Source organism: Aotus nancymaae, unplaced genomic scaffold (genome assembly GCF_030222135.1).
Source record: "Aotus nancymaae isolate 86718 unplaced genomic scaffold, 86718_ANA_hifiasm-v0.15.2.pri h1tg000002l, whole genome shotgun sequence".
NCBI lineage: Eukaryota > Metazoa > Chordata > Mammalia > Primates > Aotidae > Aotus > Aotus nancymaae.
In genome coordinates this window covers 28927679-28950674 of record NW_026988413.1, presented here as the reverse complement: position 1 = coordinate 28950674, position 22996 = coordinate 28927679, and the positions used below count along the sequence as shown (strand labels likewise).

General features: G+C 39.4%; 1 protein-coding gene across 1 annotated transcript in view; it reads left to right on the top strand.

Moving 5' to 3' along the window:
• SND1 (staphylococcal nuclease and tudor domain containing 1) overlaps positions 1-22996 on the top strand; it is a 444881-nt gene that overhangs the window by 183464 nt on the left and 238421 nt on the right. The window contains exon 12 of the mRNA XM_012473984.2: positions 15983-16083. Coding sequence (XP_012329407.2) covers positions 15983-16083 — 101 coding nt within the window. The remainder of the gene's footprint in view (positions 1-15982; positions 16084-22996) is intronic.

Below are 22996 nucleotides of genomic sequence, written 5' to 3'. Positions count from 1 at the left end.
TTCTTTAATAGCACAAGAATAAAAATTATTTCCATATTAAATCGTGGCGCAGAGCTCCCTGGGTCATTTTTGTTTATTGCTTTACTACTGTCTTGTAGAAGATTCTGTCATTAGTTTTCCATCTGACCTCTTAGAGGTAGGGGCAGAAGAGAAGTCAGGTTAGCTGATCTGAAGAGCATCACACAGGAAGTACTGCAGGTGATGCATCAGGGAGAGATTTGTTGCTGTGTATACTAGCAATACATTCAAACAGACTATGTATTATTAACTAAGAAGAGAGTCCTTAAAACCCAAATTACAGTCTGATTCCTTTGAATGAGGTTGTGCCAGGAATCTTGGAAGCAAATGCAGTAGGTGAGGGAAAAGCCTGTAGGGATCCCCCACCCCCTCCCCTGCATAGTTTATATCTGTGTCTTGTTTGCATCCTGAACAGTGGCTATACTCTTCATCTGGAGCAAAGGACCTGCTGCCAGGCAGTTTCGTTTCCCCTGAGTTGATTGGTAGGTTGTTTTATTGTTTGGACCATCCCTTGAGACACTGAAAGATTTCTTCCTCATTATGAGAGAGAGACTTTTAATTAAAAAAAAAATAGATTTGGTTGAGGTTCTCTGAAGTGGACAGATTCGGAGATTAAATCACTCCTTTTATATGATTTGACTCTGATGGCTTAGTGTTTGTCAATGAAAGCTCTTCTCCATAGGCCACTGATTGCTCTCAACTGATTCTCAACATACTTTCTCTTATTATTAAAAATAATATTATTACAAGATTTTTTTTATTAAAGTGGTTCTCAACATACTTTCTCTTATAGCTGCAGTCTCAAAAGTACACCTTAGTGGATAAACAAAGTATAGTATATCCTTACAGTCAGTACATTCTGTCCTAAAAGGGAATGAAGTCTGCTGTATGCTTCAGTATAGATGAACCTGGAAAATATTGTCCCAAGTAAAAGAATTTAGGCACAGGAGACTGCATATTATGTGATTCCATTTTCACAAAATCTTTATAGGGATCTATAGGTGGTTGATGGTTTCCAGGGGCTAGGGGTAGGGCAAGTTGGGAAAAAGAAGTGACTGCTTCATCGATACAGAGTTTCTTTTCAGGGAACTGGATAAGCATGATGGGTGCACAGCATTGTGAATATACTAAAAACCACTGAACTGCTATACCTTAAAATTACCGAGAGGGTGGATTTTATGTTCCGTAAATTTGATCTTAATTAAATGGTATATCTGTATGTTAGTGGTGTGGTTGCTGAATCAAGAAGACCTTGGTGGCCGGGTGTGGTGGTTCATGCCTGTAATCCCAGCACTTGGGGAGGCTGAGGCGGGTAGATCACCAGAGGTCAGGAGTTCAAGACCAGCCTGACCAACAAGGTGAAACCCGTCTCTACTGAAAATACAAAAATTAGCTGGGTGTGGTGGCAGGTGCCTGTAGTCCCTGCTACTAGGGAGACTGAGACAGGTGAATTGCTTGAACCCAGGAAGCAGAGGTTGCAGTCAGCTGAGGTCGTGCCACTCTACTCCAGCCTGGACAACAGAACGAGACTCCGTCTCAAAGAAGGCCTTGGTGTTTCTTGATGCTAATGCTTCTTGGCATTTTAGCGAATTGGTCAAGTGTTGGTGAGAGTGGGGGTAGGCTGACAATTGAAATCAAGGATTCTCCTCATTAAGAGAAGCATATATATGTCCAGTGACTTCCTAATTCATGGAAAGTGCTGCTGGATAATCACCTTTATATTCTCATTATCAATGGGATTATAAGGAGTTTGGTTAACATGCTTGACTGATTCCAGTCCCTTGTGCATTCACCATTTTTTGCCTAAAGTCTGTATTGAAACTGTCCTGCTCTCCCTCTTTGCAGAAACTAGCTCCTAGTTTGCTGACTAGGTGTAGATAACAAACACTCTATTAATTTTGAGACTCTCTGGGATATACAGTTACAAATGTGTGAGTTAGCTGGGCACGGTGGCTCACGCCCGTAATCCCAGCACTTTGGGAGGCTGAGGCGGGTGGATCACGAGGTCAAGAGATCGAGACCATCCTGGTCAACATGGTGAAACCCTGTCTATACTAAAAATACAAAAAATTAGCTGGGCATGGTGGCGCGTGCCTGTAATCCCAGCTACTCAGGAGGCTGAGGCAGGAGAATTGCCTGAACCCAGGAGGCGGAGGTTGCGGTGAGCCGAGATTGCGCCATTGCACTCCAGCCTGGGTAATAAGAGCGAAACTCCGTCTCAAAAAAAAAAAAAAAAGTGTGAGTTAGAGTTCTAGTAAAAGGGGCAAATTGTGGAGACAGTTTATTTATACATGAACCCTCTTTTTCCGTATTATATTCTCTTTGTCAGATTATCTGCTGCTCAGAGAAAGGGCTCTATGAGCACGAATTCTTGACTCCTGATGCCACACCCTGTGCTTACTCAGTATTATATTAAAATAAAAAACAAAACTCCATGCTTTTTATTGACTGTATGTGATGGTTAAGGGAGACAGAAAGAATCCAGTTTTTTCTAATGAGAAGACTGGGATCCTTTTCTACTCTGCTGATGAGAAACAGAATCAAAGGGCACAATGAGGATCGGGCACAGCCCTTCACATATTACCAGCTGTCTTAGAACTGGCTGGCTAACTCACGGCAAAGTGTTGGGTCTTAGTGAATGGTCAGTTGGCAGAGCAATATTTTATGTCCTCCTTCCACTTTTTTCCAACTCTCTCTGAAGGGCTGCAGCTAGGTATAACAAACATCAACCAGTAGTATCAGATTGTCAGTGATCAGCATGCCAAAATGCAGTTCCTTGTTACGTGACAAGTAGAGAAAACATATGGCAGGCAGGTGGTGGTGGCAGGATCATTATCAGCTCAGAGTGAGATTGGCAGTTCATTTGCAGATAGTGATGCCCACCTGCCATGGCAACAGTACACCGCTGGGCACCCGGAAGCTCTCATGATTGTGTCCTTCTAACAGTGTTTAGCCTGCCCTGCATAATCGTTACGCGTTGGCAGACTCTACTGTGCAGTGACCATGGCCTCAGTGTGGGAGCTGTTGTGATGAAACAGATGCTCAACGGTGAAGACCCTGTTTGTAAGCAGGCAACTTTTTTGTGTTTTTTTGTTTTTAAAGGTAGATGTTTTCTTTATATATTTACTTAGCTTACCATATTGTTTTTCTTAAGAATTAAATTTTTCCCTTTTCCAAATGTAATTTAAAAACTTTAATCGCAGTGGAAATGTATGATGTGAAAAATTGAAAGTGCCTTATAATTTGCACCTTCGAAGATAAGCCCTTCTAACAGTGGCAAGTATGTTCCTCTGGATTCTGTTCCATGTTTCCCTCACTTTTGTTCCCCTAACAGGATTACATCATATTTACCATCGTTCATTGGCTTTTCTATTTGTAAATCTTTCCATAGCAGAATATGTAACACCCACTTGTTCTCAGCAGCTGTATCATATTTATTGAGAATATTGGTAATATGTAGGTGAAAAAGATAGGCATTGTTTCTGCCAGCTTAGAGCTCATGAGATTTAGGATTACTTAAATCTCAACTTGTAATTATGCATTTGTGTTAAACTACTATGAATGCAAAGGACACCATGCTTGTACATACATCTTTGTTTCTATAGACTGAATTCCTAGAAGTGGAACTGCTCATTTAAAGGACATCCACATATTAAATGTTAGTGGAATTGCCAGCTTGACCTCCAATGGTGTTATAATAATTTACATTCCTGCCAACAGTGAAAAATACCACTTAGAGCAGCATGTGGAAATTGAAAGTTTATTGCACAAAAGCACAGACAACAGTGATTAAATTCAGCAACTAAAGAAGTAGATAGAGGTGGGAAAATGATGGTGAATGCACTGAAAATTCTGTAGATCTACATGTGACAGATCTCTGTCAGATGGTTCTTCATAGAAAGATTGTGTAACAGCGCAGGACATCAAAATTTGTCAATTTTATAGGAAGTCAGTGAGCCATAGACTATTCTTACCCCCTTCTACAACCGCCTCTGAAAAATAAGAAAGTTATATTTGGGTTGATTTGTGGTACCTAGACATGCAGCTTGTGCCTTAGAGCAGGGGTCCCCAAGTCCCAGACTGCGGACCCTTATTGGTCCCTGGTCTGTTAGGAAGCAGGCTGCACAGCGGGACGTGAATGAAAGCTGGCTGCACAGCAGGCAAGCCAGCATTACCGCCTGAGCTCTGCCTCCTGTCAGATCAGCCGCAGCATTAGATTCTCATAGAAGTGCAAACCCTATTGCTAACTGCACATGCTAGGGGTCTAGGTCTCATGCTCTTTATGAGAATCTAAGTAATGATGATCTGAGGGTGGGGCAGTTTCATCCTGAAATTATCCTCCTCACTGTCAGTGTAAAAATTAAATTTTCTTCCCAATGGGTGCGGTGACTCACGCCTGTAATCCCAGCACTTTGGGAGGCTGAGGTGGTCAGATCACGAGGTCAGGAGATTGAGACCATCCTGGCCAACATGGTGAAACCCCATCTCTACTAAAAATACCGAAATTAGCTGGGCATGGTGGCATGTGCCTGTAATCCCAGCTACTCGGGAGGCTGAGACAGAATCACTTGAACCAGGGAGTCAAGAGGTTGCAGTGAGCTGAGATCGTGGTACTGCACTCCAGCCTGGATAACAGAGCAAGACTGTGTCTCGGTGGGGAAAAACTGTCTTTCACAAAACCGGTCCCTGGTGCCAAAAAGGTTGGAGACCTCTTCCTTAGAGTGTTGACTCTTCCCGGAATGTAAGAAAATAGACAAGTGTATTTTATATCCTGAGAAAGGTGGCCTAAAAGGTAGACTATTTTATATTATATGACAACCTGAAACCTCTGTGTCCTTATTTAGGGATTATTGAACATGGCTTCCAATTATGATTCCTTTTAGGAGACCATCCATGTATTTTCTTGGGAATGTGATTGAACTGTCTTTTTTGTATGTGAGATGGAGTCTTGCTCTGTCACCCAGGCTGGAGTGTAGTGGCGCAATCTTGGCTCACTGCAACCTGTGCCTCCCAGATTCAAGCGATTTTCATTTCTCAGCCTCCCAAATAGCTGGGGTAAAGGAGCATGCCACCATGCCTAGCTGATTTTTGTATTTTTAGTAGAGATGGGGTTTCACCATGTTGGTCAGGCTGGTCTAGAACTCTTGACCTCAAATGATCTGCCCACCTTGGCCTCCCAAAGTACTGGCATGAGATTACAGGCATGAGCCACCATGCCCAGCCTGAGCTGTCTTATTGAAGTAACCAGTAGATTTAGGTTAGCTGGGTTTGGACTGAGAGTTGCCTGGCTCCTGCTGCTAAGTTATTGACTTACGTAATATGTGGGCAGAACAGCCTGGGAGGGAGAGTCCTAGATCCCTCACATGTGCAGTTCACAATAGGGTTTGCATTCAGTGGCATTAAGTACATTCATTCACATTGTGAGCCATCACCGTCCATCCCCAGAACTTTTTCATCTTGCAGAGTTGAAACTCTATACCCATTAAACAACTCTCTCCATCCCCTGCCAACCACTCTCCTATTTTTGGTCTAAGAATTTGACTATTCTAGATACCTTATTTAAATGGAATCACACAGTATTCTTTTGTGTAAGCCTTTTTTCTGTGACTGGCTTCTTGCACTTATAATGTCCTCAAGATAATCAGAATTGTTTTCCCTTTTAAAGCTGAAAAATGTTCCATTGTATGTGTCTACCACATTTTGTTTATCTATTCATCCAACCATGGGTATATCAGTTGCTTCCACCTTTGGCTGTTGTGAATAAATTCTGCTACGAGTATGGGTATTCAGATATCTCTTTGAGATCCTGCTTTCAATTCTGCTAATATATACCTAGAAGTGGAATTGGTGGATGATATGGTAATTCGATTTTTAATTTTTTTGATAAAGCTAAGCAATAGTTTTGCATCATGTTTCTGATAATTTAGGAGTGGAAACGGGAACACTGTGGCACTGAGAGATGGTTTGAACTAGACTTATCCTCCAGTGGTAACTGTCCAGTTCCTGAACGTGTGTAGTTGTGGGCTAGGGAGTTGGTTGTATACCTGTTTACTGTTTTCCAAGACAATGACTGTAAGTCAAGAGACCTGAATTTGAAGATAAACACAGTTGTCATTGTTGCGTGCACTCTGTGCCTTTGATCAAGGAACCTTGCTACATTTAGTAGACCTTTATTGTGAGAAATAGAGGGATGGTGTGGTATGTTTACAGGAAGAAAGGCTGTTGATGTAGATACCTGATTATCTTGGAAGGTTTACTTAGCAACAAAACTGAGAATTTATATGCACAACTGCTGTGTCCTTGGGCTATTTAGTCATTGACATGCATTCCTAAAGAATTATTGTATTTTTCTTCATAATTCTTCTTTGATGTCATTATGTACATCTTTGAGGTCAACTCACCATTCTAGGTAAATTCTCCATTTAGGTAAATTATTTAGTTTACCTAAACATACGTTTTCCTTGTCTGAGTGACTTCTCATGCCAGCTCATGGCATGCTGGGGAAATTGGGGTGCTCTGAATTGTAGTGAATGCAGGATGGCTTTTCTGTTCTGGTTTTGCTCACCCAAGCAATACCTACTCCCCAGAGAAATAGGAGTTTACTGGAACTCTTGGCAGGGTGAATACTTTAGTCCCCACTTTTATTGATTAGGTTTCTCAACTTGGTCTTTTGGTGGTGCAGACATTCAAAATCTTTATAGATAGAGCAAATGTAATGTAACCTTTTATTTTTGTCCATTTCTTAATAATATCCCCTTTCCCCCAACTAATTCTTCTTAGAAGCCATTAAGCAAGTCTCCTTTCTTCATATTCCTATTCCTTTCATCATAGTTTCATTACTGCTATTGTTTTAAAGATTGGATGATATTGGGTATATTCTATACAAAGGCATAAGTATCTCCATGTAAAATTTGTGCTGCTTTTGTGGCTGGAACTCCTCCAGGGAGAGTTCCGGACAAAGTGATTTAATTTCCCCTGACTGCTGGTGACCTTGGAAATTTTGGCTGTAGATGACTGTGATTGACACTTGTATAAAGAAGAAAAAAGACCCACCCTCAACGTTCATCCTTTAGAGGAAGGCAGTGGGAGATGGCAGTTCTGGTGAGGAATAAGAAGGGACATGCAGGGGACACAAGGGACAGTTTCCAGTAGTGCCTCTGAAACTTTCGGACATTCCTCCTTAGGGACAAGCAGGGTGATATTAAAACTAAGTATTGGTGTGAGTTATGCCTGTGATAAAATAATGAGCAAGATAATGGAACATTAGCACAAACACACGTTATACTTTTTAGGTATGTTTATAGGATTATAAGGCCTGGAGAATCAAGAGATTTAGTGAAAATGCTGGGAGCTGGGAGGTTATTTTCAAATAGTAATCTCTGTCTCTCTACGGTACCTCTCAGATTTATTTAAAATATTGTCATTTGTTAAAATTTGATGTTTACATATGCCTATTATTTACCTCCATACATAAACTGTGTGGTCAGTATAGTTTCAGATAATTTTATTATGTTTGTTTTCAGGTTGTTATCACTATTTCTAGAAATCTTTGCCATTTTCTAATGGCCTCTCACCTAAAATGTTTTAATGTTTTGTGGATCTCGAGCTTGCGTATGCTCCTAATTAAATATTTACTAAAGTGAAGGTTTATCAGGGAGCAGTGATGTCCACTTAAATGAATACCTGATGTCAGATAGAGACTCTTAACATCTCCATGGACCCTGTGTTCAACTGTATTTTACCTTTTCCCTCAAAGCAGATAAAAGCATCTGCCCATCCAGAGGACAGAGGAGTGGTTAGGGTAGGAGACTCATTTTGTCAAAAATGCTTCAAATAAGAACACTTTCTAACTGTGCTTATAAAGGTTTATAGGCACGATAGATAAAAATTCCATTGATGAAAATGAAGTGTGCTCAAAATAGTTCTATGATTTGGGGTGGGAAGGGTGATTTTAGATGGGAGAGAGCAGTATAAATACATGTAAATAAACAACCAGCCAAAGCACTTAATTACAATGATTTGGAAGTGGGTGTTATAGAATACATCTGGGCTGGATTGGAGAGTTAGGAAGGGAACATTGGTGTATGTCTCCTAATCTTTGTAGCATAGGTGAGACAAAATATATAATTTTTTTACGAACATATTTGTGAAGGTTGTTGTAAGGGATATCAGAGCTCAAAGATGTCTTGATGGAAGAAGTAAATTTCAGCATTTCATAATTATAAAAATTTATAAAAATAAATGCTTTATCTACCAGTTGTTCATTTTCTTTTTAATAATATCAATCATTAACGGAAGCCTTAATTATCAACTACAAAAACAATTATTTCTTAACCTGAGTTTCTGGCCATCATCTACCCACCATCCATCCATTAGAATAAACTTCAAACATTAATGTAAAGAATTCTGGAATAATGCTGACAATTCAGGAATTAATAAAATTCAACTATTGAATTGGTAGAAGCCACTGAAAAATACCTTCACCAAACTATGGAATAGAATTTATTTTACAATAGTACAGGCTAAGGGATTTTTCTCCCAGTGTACAAATTTATCCTCACACCTGAAATTCTTTTTTTGAACTAAAAATGTATGTAGCTTGTCTTTTTTAAAATTTTTTTTGAGACGGAGTTTCGCTCTTGTTACCCAGGCTGGAGTGCAATGGCGCGATCTCGGCTCACCGCAACCTCCGCCTCCTGGGTTCAGGCAATTCTCCTGCCTCAGCCTCCTGAGTAGCTGGGATTACAGGCACGCACCACCATGCCCAGCTAATTTTTTGTATTTTTAGTAGAGACGGGGTTTCACCATGTTCACCAGGATGGTCTCGATCTCTTGACCTTGTGATCCACCCGCCTCGGCCTCCCAAAGTGCTGGGATTACAGGCTTGAGCCACCGCGCCCGGCCCTGTAGCTTGTCTTTGTAATCTAGTCAGATAAGAGATTTGAAAAAGAAAAGGCTAAATATTTTATTTTTTGATACCAGGGTTTTTGTATCATATTTTTTTCATATTTGGTTTAAGAATGTTTACAAAGATTCATAAAACATAAGTTCACAGGGAAAAATACAGGGAGAAATCCGAACCACACATGGGATAGAGGAATGAGGCTAAGACTTGCATGCCTTAACCCATACTCTAGGAATGCCCAGTGAGTTTTAAGCACTTGCAATGTCGCTGCTCCATATTGAGATGTATGTAAAGTACGCACCAGATTATAAAGATTTAACACAAAAAATGATCTCGATACTGTTATAATATTTGTTATATATTGATATGATGTTTTAGAAATTTTGAGTTAAAATCATATTAAAATTAATTTCACTTGTTTCTTTTTAATGTTTCAACATTGCTACTAGGAAAATGTGAACATACACATGTGGGTCTCATTTGTCACTTATTATATTTCCATTACACAATACTTGTCTAGAAGGAGGTAAGTTTGACATCCTCTCTTGAGAGATGAGCAGTTCCACAAGGGCTTATGTCTGAATTAGCTGGGAGGTAAGCTCAGAGCATGCCCAGAGGCGGGACTAAGAGGCTCCTTAGCAATTTGTTTTGAAGCTCTTCCTGTACCTAGGTGAATGGGTGATTGATGTGTGTTATAAAATGTTTAAAATTATATATCACTTTTATAATTAAAATGATTACATAATATAATTTTAACAGAGAAAAAAATGAAGACTACATCATTTAAATATTAAGGAGTATTTTGTATGGACGTTCCTGTTAAGCCCAAAGCCAATGGAAACTTGATTACTATTTGATGTTAATTGTCTTCCTAATTTAGTAAGGCAAGAAGTATCCTGCCCAGAGTATCCCTGGTTAACCTGTTAATTGAGATGGTTCACAGCACTCTGCTTCAATTATCTTTGGTAAATAAAGTATCCAATAACTGGTAACTGCAAAATTAATCTGTTAAATATCTAAAAAATACTGAGTAGTGTATCATTCTTTAAATACTTACTTAGCTCTAAGTTGGGATGAATATGTATGAGGTACTACATATTTTTGTTTGGTGACTCTTTATAAAGTGTATTTATTTTAGTCTTTCTGCCTAGTGATTTCCATAGTCTAATGATTTACATCAATATTTATCTGATTTATGAATGTATGTATTTGTGTGTGTGTTTATCTCATGGATACTTATTTAGCACTTAACTCTGTGCCAGACACTGTCCTAAGAAAATTAGTACATGTTTATCTAAAAATAACTGGCGCTTAGATAGAGCTTACAATGATTCAAGCACTGTTCTAAATGCTATATATACATACATATATATATATATATATATATATATTTCTTCCTATAGCAGTGAGATACGCACAGTTAATCTGTTTAACGTAAGCAGAGAAGTTAGGTCTCTTATCCAAGTTCACACAGCTCCTTTCTAGAATTGCTGGAAACCAGTTGCTGCAGCCTGGCTGTTCCGAAGTGTCCATGTTCTTATTGAGTCTATGTGAAACATTTTGTTTTACTTACTTTTGTTTCTAGGCAGCATCAGTGGGACTTAGGCCAGATGATGTCGTCTTTGCTGTATCAAGCGTATGTAAAGGCTTTCCATAAAGCCTGGAAATTCTGACATGAGAGGGGTTATAAAGGGGTTATTTTGAGAGGCAAGGTGTTTATTATAGCTCTTTGTGAATTTACGAGTGGCTGTGTGGAATAGTGGGTGGGATTATGTGGTGATTATGCCCAAAAGCCTGGTTATGTTAAAACTAAGCTCTGGCTACAACCTGGAAATGCTGTGACTCTACAGTTGTTTTTCTCCCTACCTCCTCTAACCTTTTATGCTTAGGTAGTTCACTTTTTAGCATTTTGTTATCAGCAGCAGCATCAGTCTGTGAAGTTCTTTGTTGGTTTGATGCTGTTTTAGTCACACATTGCATGAAGAATATCCAGAGAACCTCAGAATTCTTTTGTGTGGTCCATAGCTATTCTATTCTAAACTATTCCAGACTTTACAAGCAATTAATATATAAATTTAGTTTGAAGTTACCATCTTAGTTCCTCTGAAGGGGCCCTAAAATTGCTTTCAAGGAAAATTCTTTAATCCAATAGACCAAGGTTGCCTGCTACCCTCTTGTCTTTGAGAACCTCTTTGAGAAACAAATAATACTAGAAATTATGTAAGTTTCATATGTGGCTTGCTTCATCTTTCATGGTTGTTTGCACTAGAGCTTCATCACAGTTTTTAAATATTGTTCCTCCCTCATTTCCTCCTCCCCACCCCCCATAGTTTAAATAAATATATTTTTGCTATATAAAACAGCAGAATGGTCAACATCTTGTCAAAATGGCCCTCAGGATGCCCAGCCTTTTCACTTCAAAGGTGTCCTTCATCATGTTATGTCTGAAAAGATTCCTGATTATATATTTACTCATGCAACAAACGCTTACTGCATAGTCTCCTACCTTGCAGGCCCATGCTAGCTCTTTGAGTGTATAAGACATTGTCTCCCCTCTCTTGGAACTTACAGTTGGTGTGTTCCAATAGACTGTAGTAAATGTAGGGTAGGAAACACAAAGGTTTAAGAAAACAGCATACAGTATACCATGTCTGCCTAAATTATCTTTTAGAATTCTAGAGTTAAATGATGCTCTAATGTTCTAATCTAGTGCTCTCATTTTTAAGGTAAAGAGAAACTAAGACCCAAAGATCTTATGTGACTCATTTGTAAGAGAGCTTCAAGTACCACCTGTGGTCAGTCATTGCTATAAACAGGGATCAGGGTCTGAGTCAGTTATATATCCTTTGGTCATTATTCATAAAATACTTGCATACAAAACATTTCAGGAATATCTTAAAAAGGAGAACCCATCTATATTAATCAGTTTCTTGTGCCATTCCATACATAACTTAACCCACAAACACAAAATTCAGGTTATCATTTATTTAGAGGAAGATGTTGCTAAGATTTATAGTGGCTTTAATTGAAGCTGTTAAAACTGTCATTCTTTTTCAAGTGATTGGCAGATCAATGATGAATACCTTGAGATGAAAAATTCCAAGGTGGAGGAAGAGAGCTCAGAATCCACGGGAGAGAGACACAAATGCCAATTACACATTGACTTTAATTCCTGATTTTCATAGCTGCCTGCAGGTGTGTATCTTGGCTGTAGGCTATTCTCAGGGCCTCATTTATATTTCAGATTTTCTTTAATAATGTTGCATCCACAAAGAACTGTTTAATCTCTGACTTATTTACAGTTCTCATCCTCTCAATATAGGAAACAGTTCATTGGCAGATGAATGTAGTTGTTTCTTTTGGTTATTGAAGATTAAAATTGTTTTGTCTTCTCATTGATTTCCCTGGAAGACAGTTCTGGAATAGCACCTCACTTCTGGCCTTCTGGCCTGAGAGATGCACAGGTGTTCATCTTTGTTTGTTATTCCTCCCATTATTACTCCTACCCACCACACATGTGCCGTCTTGATGAATTAGCCCTCTCTCAGGGTCGAGAGCTAATGTTTCTCTGTGCTGAAGAGCTGCTGTCTGTCCCACCCCTATCTGCCTGCTGAGGAGGAGGTTTGGCATTGGCAGGTGCAAGGTAACCTTGAGACTCAGTTTATTTTTAAGCAGTGCTGATTTCTTCCCCTCAGTAGTAGAATTGAGGGCTTGAGCTTGCCAGATGAATTGGGTGACAGCACAATAGATACAGGGACCTCTTTCCTCATTTCCACATATTTATTAACTTCCCAGCGAATGCCCCCAGATTGGACCATACCCTGTGGCCTTGTCCTGTTTAAAATGGGCCCTGAGGTACTTTACATGGTATAGCCACATTTGCTGTCTACCTTCTGTACACTTGTGATTTCTTGTGTAATTTTTGCCCTGGCTCCAGCTGTCTTGTTTTCCTGGCCCTCTACCTGCTTCTATAGGTTAATTGTGGGGCCTTGTCTGAGGAGAGTTCCAGGGTGTTATTAACTTAGACAGCATCAAGACCCCTCTTTCGTTCCTTCCCTGGTTCTGAGTTACCCAGGCCTGTCTGTGTGCAGCCCTCCCATTCTTTGCCCTTTCTTTGGCCTGTATCAACTCTGGCCAGCAGCATGCAGGAAAAGCATTAAAAACCTTTTTGTTGGAGGGTACTAGTTGTTCAGCCCCCTGTCTGATCACATTTCTCATGTTTTTACTCATTTCCTGAGTTTTGGAGTAGTTGTTAAGACCTTTCAATAATTTCAAGGTAGGTGTCTAATTTTAGGAGTCATCTTTATCTCTTCGTATTTTTTGTGATGTGCTATGACCGTACTTCTCATGAGAATGATTTACCTTAACATCAGCCCTTAATTGGCTTGGGGTCTGGTATGGCTCCATTCTGCTGCTTCTAAAGTGTGATTTGATCGAATGTTCAAGTGAGTGATCTGACAGTTGGAATTTTTAGGCATCTGTCCTTTTCCAGATTTCCTTGTTCATTTTCAAAATGAGTTTTTGAGAAGACAGTTTGAAAGGATTTTAATGGTGCTCACCAGCAGTGTGGCTGAACTCCACGCTTCTGCAATATGCTGTCTTTAAGCTGATCAGTGAGAGCTGTACATGTGTTTAGAAAAGGGATTCTAGACTGTGAGGATGGCTTCAGTCCCCTTGATCCCCATGGGTTTCTTCAATGTGGGTTTGTAAACCTTGGTTTTAACCCAAAACAAACCTACACCTTCATTCTATAATGGCATGCCCTATATGTTTGCTACAGGATACCACATGTTTATCTTCGAAGTTTTCATAAAGAAAAAGCATTGCTTAGTGTGTCCATATCCATTTATTTCGGTATTCTAGGGTTAAGCCTTTTTCCCATTTTGTGCTTCTGACTTCCTGTCTGCAAAATTAGTTCAAAACCTAAAGATTCATCTAGTCCATTCTCTCTCTCCCATCTCCCTCACCTCCAAACTGCTTAACTCTCAGCTGTATTGGTGTTGCGCTTAATTAGTTATATCTTTTTTTTTCTTTACTTTTTTTTTTTTTGAGACGAAGTTTCGCTCTTGTTACCCAGGCTGGAGTGCAATGGCGCGATCTCGGCTCACCGCAACCTCCGCCTCCTGGGTTCAGGCAATTCTCCTGCCTCAGCCTCCTGAGTAGCTGGGATTACAGGCACGCGCCACTATGCCCAGCTAATTTTTTGTATTTTTAGTATAGACAGGGTTTCACCATGTTGACCAGGATGGTCTCGATCTCTTGACCTCGTGATCCACCCGCCTCGGCCTCCCAAAGTGCTGGGATTACAGGCTTGAGCCACCGTGCCCTGCCAATTAGTTGTATCTTTTTTATTTATATACTGTAAAACGAATTCCAAGCATCTTTGTGATTGTTACCTTGTTTGTTCATTTGTTTTATTTATTTATTTATATATTTTATTTTTCAGAGAGATGGGAGTCTTGCTTTGTTGCCCAGGTTTGTCGTGAACTCCTGGCCTCAAGCAGTTCATCTACCTGGGCCTCCCAAAGTGCTGCAGTTATAGGATCGTGCCATTGTGCCCACCTTGTTTGTCTTAATAATTCTTAACCTGGTCCTTGGGAAGCTATGACAGATTATGTGCAGTTTTTCCATGGAGGCAGTTAGTATTTTTAAAGACAGATTTTCAAAGTAGTCTGATCCGGAAAAGGTTAAAGTACTGCTTTATCATAATGTCTAGGAGTCCGACCGGAATGTTACAAATCTCTTCTCTGTAAAGTAGAATTTCTGTGAGGCCTTATGTGCTTAGTTGTTTGACTTACATCTTTAGTTGTCAGCTTTTTTCTTTCTTTTTAAAATGGACTTTATTTTTTTACAGCAGTTTTGGATTAACAAGAGAATTGAGCAGAAGTTACAGAGATTTCCTTTATACCTTCAGCCCCCTACACACAATCTTCCACACCAGACTGGCATATTTATTACAATTGTTGAACCTACCTTAACACATCATTATCACACAAAGTCCATAGGGTTTGTGCTTGTTGTTATATCAACTGTGGGTTTTGATACAGGTATAGTGACATGTATTCACCATTATAGTGTCATACAGAATAGTTTCATTACCCTAAAAATTCCCTATTCTCTGCCTAGAACTCCTGGCAAAATTCCGGCTCTCCTCCTAACTCCTGGCAACCACTGATATTTTTATTGTCTTTGTAATTTTACTTTTTCTAGAATGTCATTGAGTTGGAATCATACAGTATGATACATTTTAGAGTGTCTGCTTTCACTTAATAATATACGTCTAAGTTTCCTCCATGTCTTTCCATTGCTATATAGCTCAGTTCTTTTTATCACTGAATAATATTCTGTCATCTGGATATACCACAATTCACCTACTGAAGGATATATGGGTTGCTTCCACATTTTGACAGTTATGAACAAAGCTGCTCTTCACATCCACGGGCAGGTTTTTGTGTAAGCACATTTCCAACTCCTCAAATAAATTTCAAGGAGCTGTATTCCTGGATCAAATGGTAAGAGTATATGTTCAGTTCTCTAAGAAACCACCCAACAATCTTCCAAAGTGGTTATATCATTTTGCATTTCCATCATCAATGAATTAGAGTCCCTGTTGCTCCATATCCTTGCCTGCCTTTGGTGTTGTCAGCGTTTTGAACTTTGACTAGGCTACCACAAGCAGTGGTATTTCATTGTTAAGTTGCCAATTTTCTAATAACATATAATGTGGAACATCTTTTCCTGTTCTTATTTGCCACCTATATGTCTTCTTTGGTAAGCTATTTGGATTTTTTGCATTTTAAAATCAGTTTGTTTTATTATTGTTGAGTTTAAAGAGTTTTTTGCATATTTTAGATAAACATTCTTTATTAGTTATGTCTTTTGCAAACATTTTCTCCCAGTCTGTTGCTCAGCTGTTTCTTTTAATTGGTTTTTAAAATCTTAGATTCAGAAAACCAAACTGCAGTGAGCTGATCTTTCACAATTGAGTGGGCACATGTGGCTGCCAGTGAGCTGTGTTGCAGACTCCCAACCCTAACTCCCTTGATTCTTTATTTCCAGGTCAATGTGACGGTGGACTACATTAGACCAGCCAGCCCAGCCACAGAGACAGTGCCTGCCTTTTCAGAGCGTACCTGTGCCACTGTCACCATTGGAGGAATGTGAGTGTTCTGGCTGGCAGGGACTCAGCTGTCGTCTCAAGTAGCTAAGAGATCTTTGCTTATTTGAGTCTCTCCTTCCTTTCACTCTGCTTTGTTTCTCCTGCTTTTAACTCAGTGGTTTATAATTATGTGCCTGTGTAGCACTTTATATTTGTAAGTACTTTATAATCACTCATTAGCTAATAGTATAGTTTCATTATTGTTGTTATTTAAGATTTATTGGGCTCTGTGTGCCTGGCACTATGAAGTACACATCATTACTATAAATAATGCCATTTATTGAGTATCATGCAGGCTCTAGATACTGTCCAAAATGTAGATACTATACCCAAACTTTAGGAAGTCTAGGTATAGAGTAGGGGATAACAAGGAGGGAAGAAGCGGAGAGGTTAACTGGACATTTTCTTTGTATGTAATCAGTAGATGATGAGGTCATCCTATTCTGCTGTACTGGCTGTAATCTGGTTAGATTCCAAGGTCTCTTGGCAGCCAGGTTGAGGAAGAGTCTTTCAGGGGAGGTATCTGATAGGCGAAGGAGGAAGCCTTCAGGGCCCTGCTTCCACAATAAAACAACAGTCAGCCAGGCCCCTGTAGCAATCTTACTTTGCATAAAATACACCAGCATGGTAACTGTCTCCTTTTCTGTTTAACAGTCTTAAATGCTATTTGTTACCAAAATGCTATTTTTCATTTCTTTTAAGGTGGCATATTTGTGGGGAAGAAAAGAATAGGTTTGTCATCAAAACAAGGATTGTGTTACTGAAAGTACAGTGAAGCCACTTAGGAGAAGTACCTCTACGCTACTGCAGGCCTCTGAAAGGAAAGAGCATCTTGTAGCTGCTTAGCTTCATGAACGTCTCCTAACAGGAGCCTCTTTCCCTTCACTCCTGCTTTCACATTTGGAAATGACTATTTTTGGGCACTGCTACTGATCCTATATTTATTAATATTGTTAATGTTCACACAACAATCGGCGGTTTTATCTTTGCCAGGAGGCGCACAGTATAGGCATTTGGTGTTTACCTTCACACCATCACAGGTTTTGTTAGAAGCAGGTTCTTGACGAATCAAGTAATATTTTTGAACTGGGAAAAACTAGGACATATTTTGGTCATTCTTCTATCTATATAAGTTGCGATAGTTATTTATTACCAATTTGTCACCACTTCTTAGGAGTCAGTTGTATGCTTCCCTACTGTAGAGACCTGGAATCTTAGTATTCTGTCTAAACATTTTTACTGTCAGAAAGAGTCATCTCCATAGATACTGCTGCTTTTAGGTACTGGTGAAAACAGCTTCACTGTTGTACAAAACCACATCTTTATGTTTGGCCGGTGGCCTCCACCAATATTTAACATTCTATTAGAATGGATTCTCTCATTTAGTTACCACTGAAGTATATTTTAAAAATAAAGTTTACACTGCTTAAAATGAGATATTCAGGGAGTATTTTATAGCAATCTTTTTATTTTTAGGACAATTTGAGACAGATAATTTTAAATACTTTATAGAGCAGAGTGTGGTGGCCATGCTTTGTGCCTAAACCTCGAGATTTCCACTGTTTATTTTGCCTTTGATGGTGATTACTCTTTCAGCCTTCCCCTCTGCAAATGTGGGATAGCTCTCCGTTCCAGTCTGGATTTCTATTACATTCTTGAGTCTTTGTAAGAAGGCGTCAGCTCTGTTGGCTGTTTAACAACACAGGTTGGTTGGTCTTAATTGACAGCCTACAATATCTGTATTCTAGGTTTGTGCCAGAGTTGATGAACTTGAGTTTTCTGCTTCCCAGTTCTTGTCATTGGATTGTATGAAATAAGATTTTTTTGTGTGATTTACCAAAGTAAAATTTTTAGAAGTTTGGAAGCATGTACAAGTTTAGAAGAATTTTACAATTCGTCTTCTAGATACTTAAATTGTTTCTATGCATTAGTCCAGCCTGGCAGGTACCTGGAAAGCATTATGAGTTTCTTCATAGGGTTGTTCATACTGAACTATACATTGTGGTTAAATGGGTGGGCTGCAAACAGGAGAAACGTAAGAAATTTACTGATATTGAAACCATCTTTCATTAGACTGTTGTGTCCCTGAAGATTGCGAATTTTTTGTCTTATTCCCTGTTGTAGCCCTAGTATCCGGCATTTGGTAGGAACTCAGTGAATTTGTTGAGTGATTTGTTAACTATATTGCAAACTGTTCCTTTATAAAGCATAACTTGGATGTTATTAGCATCCAAGGCATGACCACAGGTTTGTTTTTATCTAATCAGTACTGTAAAACTTGTAACTGATAATTTTATTGTTTTTTTTTTCTTTATTGGGCAGCCCCCAGAATCACAGCAGATTCAGAGAGACTCCCAGATAATGTTATTCTTTTATTTGATGATTGGCAATTGCCAAAGATAGGCCATCTCTAGCAAATAGACCTAGCTACACATTTTTAAAAAATTTTTTCACACTTTTTGTATTCTAATCTTAGTCACAGCTCCTATTTATTTTCCTTTTACCTTGCTTTGGTTTTTATTTATCTTTGTTGTTCCTGGATTTTCTATACTTTAAAAAAAATTCTCCAATTAATATTATAGAAAAGTTGAGGTATTAATAAGAATCTTCAAATATTTAGCTTATATTCAGATTAAATTATACTACTAAGAGCCTTCTCTCTTACTTAATGGTGATTTATAAACACTAGCCAGAGAAGAGGCTTTTTAAAAAAACACGATATCTCAAATATTTTATTTTCATTTTAAACATAAAAATGTGTATGTATTTTTGGACCACCTATTTCATATCTTGTTGAATTATATAACTTCCTGTTTGAAATGAGGACTTGAAAAACACTAATTATACTTATATTTTTGTGATTTACATCCCCCCTCATCTGTTAAAGTTGTCCCACACATATTTATTTTGCAGCTACTTTAGAGCCTTTCCTCTTTATTAAATTTTTAAAAGCATGTGTTATCGAGCAAGGGGCTCACTGCCCAAAGCGCCTAGACACCAATAGTATGGCACTGGTTTTTGAGAAAAGAAAGGGCTTTATTGTGAAGTCAACTGGCAAGGAGACAGGAGGCAGGACTCAATTCTGTCTTCCCAAGTGGGTGTTAGGTCAAACTTCTGTGGGTTACAGAGGGGAGTTTAGTGTGTAAAAGCGCTGGGAGGGCAGGTTTCACTGGAAGACTTTAAACCTGGCTATTTAGGATAAGGTTTGGAATGGTGGATTTCAGCACCAGATCCTTCTAGGCAACGGACCCCTTACTTCTGAAAGGATTCTGGGATTCAGGTTCTGGTCTTGTCCTAGCCTTCTTGTTTCCACAGGGAGGAAACATTGGTTGTTAGTGTTATAGGAGGTGAAACCTTTTTCTGTTGCACATGCCCTGTCTACATGACTTGCAATTTGTGCTCTGCTGCATCTGCAGGACAACTTAAGCAATACATAAGCAATAGAGTTGAACTGGGTTGAGCTGTCCTGCTGGTTACACATGCAAGTGTTTTAGTAAATACGTACTTTTTTGTGTCCTTTATTTCAATGATATTTAATGAAGTCTGTAATTAAAACAAGCATAACCTGTGTAAACTAGATTTAGGGACAGAAACAAATGGCTCATCTGGTTGGGACAGAAGTGCTCAGGTGTTTTACAGTGGCTCTCAGTCATTCTGGCATGTGCCAGTACCTTATGCTGAGGTCACAGAATGTGCAAGTCAGTTAAGGGAAGGGTTAGTAAAGAGAGCTTCTGTGGCTTGCACGGCCTCTGAAAAGTGCACTCTGTTCAGGCTTGAAGAAATGTTGTGAAATTAAGAAGAAATCCTATCTAAATTATGTTTGTCATAATCTGGGCTTATATACCTACTTTTAGGCCTTCACAGCACCTAGTGGCTTTCCTGTTATTAAAGAGAACGGCAGACTTCTCCAACTACAGAAGACCTTCTCTGAAACTCATGATTTTAGGGGGCTGAGAAGAAAGAGGCAAATGAGATGGTGTTTCTTAAGTGGTTATTTCAAAGCCAAATTTTAGATGCATTTCACATGCAGAGAGTGTGAATTGACTGGATCCTCAATAGGGTTCAGTCTAATCCTTTTCTCCTCTCAATGTATGGGAAAGAGTCGCATCAGAGCATGCTGGCAAGACCTTGCTGGTGTGACATAGGCTTCAGCTTCCTATCTCTTGCCCCTGGGGAATCAGTGAAAACAAGGTTCATCATTCCTCTAATAGATTAAAAATTTTTTCTTGATTAACTTCACTGTGGAGTTGGCAAGAGTTGTTATCTGTTAATCAAAACTGTTTAAATAAAAAATAAAAAGATCAAACTTTGAGTCCTTTCTCATTCTCTGGCTCCTGGGTTGGGAATTAGCTGATCGTTTTAGGCCTGGTTTGTGACATGAAGCTGTCAAGATGGCGCTTCCTGTTAATTACTTTTTATTGTATTTAAGACACTTAAATAACTCTTCTTGTGATTTAGTCGTCTATGTAATTAGCTGCAGTGATTAAAATCTCCTTCTTTCATTCTTGCCAGAGCCTTCTTGAAGAGTGAGATTTTCTGGGGTGACCTTTTTCTGTGCTGGACTTCCCAATTACTTTGAGCTCCGATTTGGCAAACCCTTAGAATCCATTAACTCCTTGCTCGTGCCTTTCTGCGTATCACATATTCAAAGAAAAATGTTAGAAGAAAATGTGTTCACATTTAGAAAGGAACATCTACAAAATATAACTAGGGTTAAGCCGTACACATACACATACTCCTTCTCACCACCACCTCACCCCTCATCCATGGAAAACTGTCACATATCCAGAAGATACAGAGTCACTAAGACACTTCCCTATTATTTCCCATTATGTGAAGTATTTCAGGACAATAGGAAACAATACACATGGCCCATTTTGTGAAAGTTAAAGAATGGCACAGAGATGGAACTATGGAAGGTGAGCAACTGAAAATTCCTGTTTATTTTCTGCACAAGATCACATCTTTTCAGACAGGTGACTTTGTTTTTTCTGTTAATTTTTCTTGTATTTTCCTTCTGTTGCTTCCTTGCATTGCTCCTCTTCCTTGACGTATGCATCACTACTGCCACCCGCCTTGATGGCTGTCAGAGCGTGAGACCTTGCTACCAGAGGTACTGTCCAAGTTCTGTGGGGGCTTGGGACATCTTAGATAACCTCTTTCCCCTAATGATTGCTATGCAGCAGTTTCAAGGCCATCTTTATGAATGTCCTTTCTGTCTGTTTGGATTCTTTATGGATAGAGCTTACCTTTATTGTATTTGTATGAACCAGACTATTAAATTTGCAAAGAATAAGAGTACATTTGCTTTGGCCTTTTCTTTGGTTCTAATTTGCAGGGATACTTTTTCCCCCAGCCGTTCTATTAGTGACTGAAGCATTAGGTTAGGTCTTATCCTTACTCCGCTAGAATAATCCTTTTTTAATCCTAGTTTGGTTTTTCTCAGTCACAGTAGGAATAAGTGTCATACAGCCCCCAGCTTTTCTGACTACAGTTCTATAGCTTTGAGGTTTTCACTGTCAGCCAAACCTCCTATCTCTCAGAGTTTTCAATTCTTAAAACATATTACTAATATCTAACTTTCAAGCTACACTTGGGAAAAAAAAAATGGCCTCTTGAATCCCTCTTTTCTGGCCTAGTTACCCAGAGAGGCCCACAGCATTCTGAAGTTCCTTTTCAGCACGTTAGAAAGTATGGTGACGGCCGGGCACGGTGGCTCAAACCTGTAATCCCAGCACTTTGGGAGGCCGAGGCGGGTGGATCACGAGGTCAAGAGATCGAGACCATCCTGGTCAACATGGTGAAATCCCGTCTCTACTAATACAAAAAATTAGCTGGGCATGGTGGCGCGTGCCTGTAATCCCAGCTACTCAGGAGGCTGAGGCAGGAGAATTGCCCGAACCCAGGAGGCGGAGGTTGCGGTGAGCCGAGATCGTGCCATTGCACTCCAGCCTGGGTAACAAGAGCGAAACTCCGTCTCAAAAAAAAAAAAAAAAAAAAAAAAAGAAAGTATGGTGACAGCGTTAATAATGGCAGTGGCTCTGCCAGGAGGTAGGGTCTGCATCATAGCCAACGCTTTTTCCCCACAGATTGATGGCTTACACTCTGTCATACTCAATGAAATGGAGTGCCAAGCCCCCTTCCTGCCCTGCTTTGAAGAAACACATGACACTAGAATGAGGGTTGTTGGTTTTTTCCACTTAAATCAGAAACAAACCACTAACCAGCTCATCCCAAGCCTTCCCCCTTCTCGAAAAGAGCAGTTTAGATTGTTTTCTGGAAATGGTAGGACACTTGATTAATACAATTGTGCTGCTTCTCCTGTGTTGAGTAGTAGAAGTGTGCCTATCCATTCTGAGGACATCAGAAACCTCTGTGGCATTTAGTTAAAAATACTAGAAAGAAGTAGTCTGTCTTCTGCCAGCTCAAGTATAGCAATCATTTTAAGAGACTTGTCCCATAAAACACTGTAAGAAGGAACTTGGCTGTTGCACAGGGTTCAGGATTACAGTCAGGAAAATATTGTTGAGTTTCAGACAAATCTATCTCTTTTGTTCAAATATTTCGTGGCTGGCTATCTATGGAAACCTCATACTGCCAAGTCTTATTTCCTTAAAAATGTGGTTTCAGATTACTTTATTACCGTCATTTCTAGATGGAAGTTCTAGAAATGGCACCCTTGAATCCTACAAATCAGCAAAATCCTTTACTGAGGTATGTGAGAGCTTCTTTTCCCCTTTTTGCTTTTCATATTATCAGTTGAGTCGAGTGCCAAGCTGTAGATGGATGACTTGAATATTTACTGCACTGATTTTTGGGACGCTCCCCCTTGTCAGTTTCCCAAAGCGTACCACGGAGAGCCCAGGAGAGAGTGAGGCTTTTCTCCAAATCTATTTATGTTGTAACTTTTGCTT